This window comes from Impatiens glandulifera, chromosome 9 (assembly GCF_907164915.1).
Source record: "Impatiens glandulifera chromosome 9, dImpGla2.1, whole genome shotgun sequence".
Classification (NCBI taxonomy): domain Eukaryota; kingdom Viridiplantae; phylum Streptophyta; class Magnoliopsida; order Ericales; family Balsaminaceae; genus Impatiens; species Impatiens glandulifera.
The window spans coordinates 25,019,241-25,028,471 of record NC_061870.1 but is presented as its reverse complement, the minus strand read 5'-3'; the positions used below and the strand labels follow the sequence as shown (position 1 = coordinate 25,028,471).

The 9,231-nt window shown below is 27.6% G+C and overlaps 1 protein-coding gene across 1 annotated transcript; it reads right to left on the bottom strand.

Annotated features, from left to right (window-relative positions):
- Positions 1-3,072: 3,072 nt before the first annotated feature.
- On the bottom strand, positions 3,073-5,202 carry LOC124916077 (cytochrome P450 81Q32-like). The gene is made up of 3 exons (XM_047456811.1): positions 4,656-5,202; positions 3,756-4,149; positions 3,073-3,684 (listed from the first exon to the last, which is right to left on the bottom strand). Exons 1-3 carry the CDS (start codon positions 5,183-5,185, stop codon positions 3,073-3,075), a joined length of 1,536 nt encoding a protein of 511 aa, XP_047312767.1. The 5' UTR covers positions 5,186-5,202.
- Between the last annotated feature and the right edge of the window lie 4,029 nt (positions 5,203-9,231).

The window sequence follows — 9,231 nt, the reverse complement described above, 5'->3', positions numbered from 1 at the left end:
CTCTTCCTCAAAAGATGTCCTTTGTTTATTTGTTTTATGGGATTTTTTATCTTGCTTAATATTCTTGCAAATATACTACTCTTGCAGTACAGTAATGTTAATAAATTGTCGGTTTGAAGTATAAAGCATTGAAAGTGGGTACTGAACATTTTATCTTTGTTATTACCTTGGAAGAAGGAAAATATCAATACTTTCCTTCACACTAGAGTAATATCCAATTATTAACTTCAAGACCTTAAAAGTAAACAACATTCACAAAATTAGTTCTCCTTATGTCATAGTTCAAAGTGATTTGCAATGTTTATTATGTCAATTAGTTTACAGTTGGCAAGTATCTCCTGGAATGTTATAATGCCCAAGTTATTTATGAAATTATAATACTTGGTTTTGAAAGTTGTGAACCATTTTCTTGTAATGCGTGAAGTGAATTAGTTAATGGAACATCAGATGCTTAATTAATTGTCAAAAAAGAAAAAAAAATTAATTTATTGGCACATGGATAAATAATAATCTTTTCAGAGATTGCTACATTAAAAGTCTTTTATGTTAATGTTTGTGAACTTGTTTCACCTTATGCTATATTTGCATAAAAATAGTCATTTTCAACTTATATGCCGTGAGACTTCTATTGTAGGTAGGTCATAATCATTGGTTTCTAACTTCTGCAGGGTTGGAGGGAGGCCAGTAAACAGACGGCCTTTGGCTGTAAGTAGCATACCATGATGACTGTGTTTCCAACTATTTTTTCAGTTTTGTATATAGCTTTTGAGATTATGTCACTCAAGGCTCATCTCTAAGTATCTAATTCTAATAGTTGATCATGCTGCCCCTTAAATAGTATATGCTATGTTAAACACATGTTACCTGTTGCACATCCACAGAAGAAGTCTTACACATCAATGACTCACCCTCAAAATGGACAGTTGATGTCTCAAACTATTGCACAGCCACCAAGTGGATTGGTTCCTTGTTCTGAAGGAGACACCAGCAATTTCAAAAATCAGTTGCTTGAAGGAAATGACATCAATAGACAGGTTAGATGGAAAAAATGCTCTAAATTTTAACATTTGGATCCTTGATAAAAAAAATAAACAAGGATTTCAAGATGGTATTGAAAAAGTAAAAAAAATTAGAAATAAGAAGGAAACAGATCCAGATGGATTGGTCATGTTAAAAACAGACTTTCAACAACTCCTACAGGCTGTGATAATTTGCATGTAGAAGGGAAAGGGATGACGGGGTTGAGTATTGAAACGCTATTTATTTATTATAGGCGAATTATGCTATTTTTGCACTACTTTTTCTTTTTAATATTTTGACTATTCTTTACAAAAAAAATTACATCTTTAAGAAATAACTGTTCCGGACAATGTGATCTTTGGTTGCTTGCAAATTCCTTTTTTTCGAACCCCATTTGGAAACACCTGCATCCAAAAACCTTATGTATGAGATTATGGACGAAAATTAACCTTAGTCGTACACATTCAAAATTCTCTTATCTTTCTTTATTTGATGTGTAGGCCGAGTAAGACTTTGATGAAGTTTATGATCAAGTTACTTTTATGTCGGAGGAAGATGTAAGACCTAAACAGCTAGCTCCTAAATCTATTTAATGTTGACAACGTTTAATTGAAGTGTACACTACTTTATATTGTTTAAATAGCCTCACGATGAATTGTGGATTTATGATTGTGATTTGTGGATAATTGTGGTTTTGGAATATATTAATGGTTTTGCAAAATGAATAATTATTATTGTTTATATAGGTACAAATATGAAATATTAAAAAAATGATTATATCACTAGTAAAATAGTAACATTTAAGGGCGGTTTTTACCGCTGTTATTGCATAATTTATCGTTGTTAAAAGACAATTACGGCGGTAAAATTACCGTAGTCAACCGCCGTTAAATAGATTTTGACAATTAAGGGCGGTAAATTTACCGCAGATATTAGTCTTTAACTACGGTTTATAAAACCGCAGTTAATAGTCTCTAACTGCGGTTTATAAGACCGCAGTTAATAGTCTCTAACTGCGGTTTATAAGACCGCAGTTAATAGTCTCTAACTGCGGTTCCTAAAACCGTAGGAAATTGTTTACTTATAAAAGCGGGATTTTCACCGCAAGTAATAGTTTCTAACTGCGGTTAATAATGGTTATAAAGGCGGTACAAAAACCGTAATTAATAGTTAATTGGCTATATATAAATGCGATATTTTTACCGTAAATAATAGCCTTTAACTTCTATTTAAAAACCACAATTAATAGTGTTCATAAGTTAACAACTAGTTGGCTATATATAAAAACAATATTTTTATCACAATTAATTGTCTCTAATTACGATTTAAAAATAGCGGATAGTTATAAGTGTAGTTAATAGTCAATTGGCAACAATAAAAATCATTCAAAATGATATTATATAATTAACACTCCATTTTTATATTATAATATTATCTAAAAATATAATTATATCCAAATATAATTACATCAAAGTATAATTATATAATATTTAAAGTCATACAAAATAAACATTATTATATTAATAAAAATGATCAAATTTTAAAATTTGAAACAACTTCTCTTCCTTTTCCCGGACCTATAAAAGATTCAAATACAAATATCTTAATTAGTAAGAAATACACTTTTTTACTCTCTTTTAACACGCAAGAACTAAGTAAAATATTTCCTATATTAAATAAATTGATATAAATTACATATGATAAATTAATTGGAAGAGACGATTCATACTAACATGATAAAAAACTACTTCTCTATTCTAATTAAAAATAAAATAAGAAATATTACACATGCTAAAGTAGAATAATTTAACTTGGAACTTTTTTTTAAATGGTGAGAAAGTTTAAAGACTGAACTAATTAATTTTTGGAAATTCTTGAGATATTTTTCTTATTTGAATAAGTTGCATTCGTTTAAAAAGTGGTGATTAAAATATAGTCGTAGAACCATAATCTTATTAATAAAAATAAAATGAAAGAGCTAGTATACATCAATGTAAAAGATAAACCATTATAGATAGATGCTAAGACAAGATAAAAAATTAATTCAAATGATTATAGATGCTTATGCAAGATATCACGAGCTTTGCACATAACCTCGAGTGGTTTAGCTTTAGGCATAGAGAGACCCTTCCCCTCATTTAAATCAACCAATTCATTCTCACTTAGTCTTTTCCAATCAAAGCATTGGATCAATGAGCCCAATGCCAATCCCATAATTCGATGAGCTAGGGCTACTCCAGGACAAGCCCTTCGACCCACCCCGAATGGTATTAGCTTGTATCCTTTTTCAGCTTCTTCGTCTTCAAATCTCTCAGGCTTAAACCTTTCTGCTTCTTCCCAAACATCAGGATCCTTATGAATAGCCCATGCATTTACTATTAACATTGTTCCATGAGGCACGTCGAATCCAGCAATCTTGCAATCCTCCGACGACATGCGGGGGACAAGGAGTGGTCCCGCTGGGAACATCCGAAGGGTCTCTAAAATGACTCCATGGAGATAAGGGAGTTTAGCAAGATCAGATTCATCCAATAGGCGGTCTTGGCCAATTTGGGCATCTATCTCTGTCGCCGCCTTCTTTAATGCCTCGGGGTGATTTACTAATAGTGACAATGCCCATTCCAATGTTACCGAAGATGTATCCGTCCCAGCAAGTATCATAATCTACATGTACAATTTTGTTTAAAAATGAAACTGAAAAAAATAACTCCATGATCGATTATTAGGTCACTTACTAGTAATAGACCTTTGATGATATCATTAGTATAGTAGTCCGGTTGTTTTTCTTGTAAAACAAGCAAGTGATCAATCATCGAATTATCGTCATTAGATAACCGACATTGATCTATGAGGCGTTGGAGAAAGGCATCCATCTTTTTTTGAAGTGCAGACAAATTCTTTTCGTAATTTTGATAATCAAATAACCTTAAAATCGGTAAAAAATCTCCGAGATTTGATACACCACTTAACTTGAAAAACTCATCTACAATGTTTATTGATTCCTTAGCCTCCTCAAAATCCAAAAAATCTCCTTGGTTCAAACGTTTTATTCCGGAAGTCATGTTCAAACGTTTTATTCCGGAAGTCATGCTCATTATAATATTATATGACAACTCTGATAATCTTGACCTATAAGGATTTTACAAACATATCAAAACAAGATATAATTTTTTCAATCCACAGTTAAATAATAGAAAATGAACTAATATTTTTTTCATGTTTTTTAAAATAGTAAATATAATCATATTATGAAATGGATAATAATTTGCATACAAATAATAGTGAAATAAAAAAACAAATTATTGTATACAAATATTTTTCAAACTGTCAATGAAATTTTTCAAAAATTTGTCAATTTCTTAAATAATGTCAAGATGATAACAATAATGAATAATATGTAATGAGATTGCAATTGTGGAAGGTTTCTACCTTATTTTGGTTTTATTGATAAAATGATAGATAAATCATTCTTAGTAACAAAACATTAGTTTATATTCTTGTTTATTAATACAAAGTATTAGCGCACAATCATTCAATATTGGATCTATAAATGGAAATTAACAGTTCTCTTTTCATGTGTGGATTGGGATCTAGATGAAGAATTGTAAATGAATTTATTTGAAAACAATCCGCACCTCATATTCACAGCTGCAAAAGTGGAAGAAGACACTTGATAAAGGTCTCGAAGTAGATGTTTGACTTCGTTTTGTCGAATGGATAAGGAACAGTTGAGGCGGGTGGTGGACAAAATCTCGACCGTTATTAGACGACGGAGGTTTCTCCAATGGTCCCCATAAGGTGCTTCACCTACGGAGGTGCAATTGTAGCCAAAGTGTTCTCCAGAAATAAAAAATGGCCGGTTGGCTAGAACGATGTCGCTCTTGGTGAAGCATTCTTCAACAGCGGACGGGGAAGATACAATCACAGCAAGCCGGTTTCCCAGTTGAAGGGAGAATACAGGGCCTAGTTTTTGTGAGAGCTCTTGAAAGGTCCGATGAGGAAGGTCGCTTAGGAGATGAAGATGTCCGATAATCGGAAAAGTGGGCGATGGACTAGGAGGGAGGTTTCTCTTTAATCGTTTATGAGACGAGAGAAAGTTGAAAATGATGGTTACAAAGAGGATGGAGATTAGAGAGGCGTAAAACAATTTAGTAATGGGATCCATGTTTGTTCCAAGGAAAGAAATTTGTGTGTGGTTATAGAAGAAGAATAGAAGATGAGTGAGTATTTATAGAAATGTTATTTTTTAATTTACTCTAATTGAATAAATAATTGGAAAATAAAGCTAACCTAATTTTTAGGTAACTATTCATTTGAGGATTTTTGAATGAGAAATACAAGCTTTTACATACATAGTCATATACATCCAATATATGAATATTAAAATCTCAATAAATAAGTTATGTCTAACATTTTACTCTTAACTTCTAGTAGAATTATGATATAAAAGTCTAATAGTTGGATTATTGGTAAATTAAAACTATATATATATAGAACGTTGACTATAACTTCATACTCAGTACTCAGATATGAATTAAAAAAATTTATTTAAATATACTTATTATTAAAAATTGACTCAAGACACTATAATTAATTGTTTTTTAAAAATTTAATATTTATTAATTAAATATTCATTTTTTTCCATTCCTTTTTTTATTAGTTAATTAATCCATTTATTTTTTTTTAAATTTTTTATTTTCTTTTTTCTATTCTTTTTTATTAATTAAATAATTTATTTATCTCTTTTTATTAATTTTTTTATTTGATTCTTATTTTTATTTTTTCTATCTTTTGTTTGTTTCTATATTAACATAGATTATTTTAAAATTAGTTGGTCTCTTTTAGGGACTAATACTTGAATATTATAATTTATAAAATAGTTCAATGTTTTGATATATAATATTTTCATATATCTTGTTCAATTATTTTTATTAAATAATTACTTGTATAATTTTGTTCAAAAATTTTTATTTGCGGTTATTCTTCCACAAGTTGAACACATTGATTATGTACTATCATATTTATGCAAATTATAGTAAAAATCACCAGGAGGACAAATGAATATATTATTCTATAAATTAGCTAATTAAATATTATAGAGATATTGAACTACTTTATAGATTATAATATTCAAATATTAGTCACCAACTAATTTTAAAATAATATATACTGATATAGTAAGAAGCAAAATAGTAAAAAAAAATAAAAAAAATAATAAAAGAGATAGATGATTTAATTAATTAATTAATAAATAAAGAATAAACAAAAAAAATAGTTAAAGGAGATAAATGAATTAATTAAATAATAAAAAAAAGAATGAGAGAGAAAAAATAATATTAAATTAATAAATATTATTTAAAAAAAAATTAATATGGTTACTAATAGAGGCTATATGAGCCCATTTTTAATAGTAGGTAAGTTTAAATGAACTAATAAGTTTAAATAAACTTTTATTAGTTCATACTTCTAACTGACCTCTCTGTATAAGTAATAAAGATGAACTTTTTTCCTATATTTTAAAATATTTTTTCAAACTCAAGATGAAAAATACTTGAACAACTTAAAGTTGAAAACGAAATATTGAAATATTGATGATGTATTTTTTAAGCTTTAAAAACTCGTGAGCTTCATTAAGTTACAGGATGACAGTGTGTTAACTGATAAATCAGCGAAAAAGTAAAATCACATGGGCATTGAATGTTAGGGTGACAATAAACGAATAAACTCCGAAGTTACTCGTGAGTCTCGAGATCCGTTCAACGACATTATAACAATGTGTTACATAAAAAGTCAGCAAAGTAGATAGAATCTCACGAGCATATAATGTTGGGTGAAACAATCTTGAAAAGAAATTCATGCTAACCAAATGTTGTCAATGAATTGACTAAATAATTAGAAAAAAATTATTATGATTATCGAAAAAAATCAACCACCGAATTATTTTTAAAAAAAATTATTAAAAAAGATGATAATAAATAATAGATTGTTATTAAAGTCCTCCTTGAATGGTCAAATTAAAATATTATTATTAAATTATTATTTTATATTATCTTAATTCTTACCATTATTGAAACTTTTTATAAAATAATATATAAATAGTATGTTATTGATCAATTATTTATAATATCTTAAATTTTTTTATTTAAACACATATTATATCAAAAAAAATCAAAATTATACACTTACATTGATAAGATAATAAATAAATAAAACATCCATCCTCACCCCCGATAATATTGTTTATATTTTTGTTGGTCAAAGTTTATGTTTGATCTAAATTTGAAAAATCATTATAACATATAAAAATAAATAAATATTCAAAACTTTAATATAGCATAATACTTGTAATTATTTAATCTAAATAATCTTTTACAATTTAATTTTCCCCTCCATAACTACATAAAATAACAAAACTCTTTTAAAAAATATGAATCAATACAATTGATAACATGTGATAATTTAATGAAGATAAAAAGAATAAAATTATTTATTTCATATTTTTTAAAATTAGAGTAAACAAAACTAAATAGTACGTCAACATTCAACACTAACAAAGTCTTCCATTTGGAACATTACTTTAATTAAATTTTCCAAAATCATACATGCTTAACTCATATATTTCAAGAAAGAATTCTATATAAATTAACTCATATATACCATTATAATGGTCATTTTCGTAGCTAACTAGGATTTGAACCCTTAATCTCAAATATATGAATTTTTAGACATCGTGTGATTATTAAATTAAATTTATAATTATATATATATAAGATTTTAAAAATATTATATATTGCATAGATAAAAAATATAAATAAGTATATATATATATTTATATTATATATTAAAAAAATAAATAAAAATTATTTTTTAATTTATTTTATATAGTAGAATTTATTTTATTAATATATATATATATAAAATGTTATATATATATATATATATTAATATTTATGAGGGGAGTATTTATATTATGAGTAATAGGAAAGCGAGGCTGAAACAACAACCCTCCAACTACACCCACCTGATTGTCACCGTGAAAAAAAAGCCGTGGTGGATGGAAAAGAGAAAAAAAATAAAAAAATTTAATCTCTCTCCCTCTCATTTCTCTCTCTTTCTCCGTCTCTCCAGTTTTGAACCTTTCGTCTTCTTCCCCTCCTCGACGACTTCGTCTCCATTTTTGAACATTTTCTTTTTCTGCGACTTGGAAATTCGGCTATTTCTTATTCATTTTTTCGGAATTCAACGATTTCTTCTTCCTTCTTATGCGACTTCGGACTTAGGCGATTTTTTATTCCTTCCTAGCTTTGAAAATGGTAAACCTTAAATCAATGTCGAACAACAATATTAGCGAATAACTAAAACCCTAAAATCGTTTTACTTCCACTTTTCAGGAGAATCAAACTCTTTCAACTACATCTAGGGGCAGATCCAAGTACAAGGCTGTCCGGACTGTAGCTCGAGTAGTCCAAAATATTGTTTATGTATTTGACAATACCGACGTTAATTACTATCGTTATGGATGATTTCATGTCGCTAAAAGATACTAGTGACAGTAATCTTGGTTTATTTTTTTTTTGTTTACTTGATATTATTATCAAACTAGCCCAAATAGATTTTTTGATAAAAAAATTAACCCGAGTTGATTTTAAATCCTGGCTCAGCCCCTTAACTACATCCAAGTGCAACATTTACATAAGGTAAGTTCCCAAAAATGATCATCCTTTAATTAGGGTTTTCAGTATTTGGAAACTGTATTTAATTGTGTTTTTAGTTTTGTATATGAGTTAGGAAAGTTGAGTTATTAGTTTATTAGTTTTCTAAAAGATACATGACAAAACTAGAATTTATTCCTATTACTTTTTCTGTAAGAAGCAAAATAGTAGAAAAAAATAATAAAAGAAGAAATAGTAAAAAGAGATAGATGATTTAATTAATTAATTAATAAATAAAGAATAAACAAAAAAAAATAGTAAAAGGAGATAAATGAATTAATTAAATAATAAAAAAAGAATGAGAGAGAAAAAATAATATTAAATTAATAAATATTATTTAAAAAAAATTAATATGGTTACTAATAAAGGCTAGATGAACCTATTTTTAATAGTAGGTAAGTTTAAATGAACTAATAAATTTAATATCTAAGCTCTTTTTACAAGTAATATTTCTAGATGAACTTTTTTCTTATATTTTAAAATCTTTTTTCAAACTCAA

What these genes read in the sequence shown, in the direction of transcription:
- LOC124916077 (XM_047456811.1), bottom strand. Translation starts at nt 5,185, where the DNA reads ATGGATCCCATTACTAAATTGTTTTACGCCTCTCTAATCTCCATCCTC. An exon ending in TTTGCAGCTGTGAATATGAG is followed by an intron (nt 4,150 to 4,655) that starts GTGCGGATTGTT and finishes AAATCCTTATAG; the next exon opens with GTCAAGATTATCAGAGTTGT. An exon ending in TCATCAAAGGTCTATTACTA is followed by an intron (nt 3,685 to 3,755) that starts GTAAGTGACCTA and finishes TTGTACATGTAG; the next exon opens with ATTATGATACTTGCTGGGAC.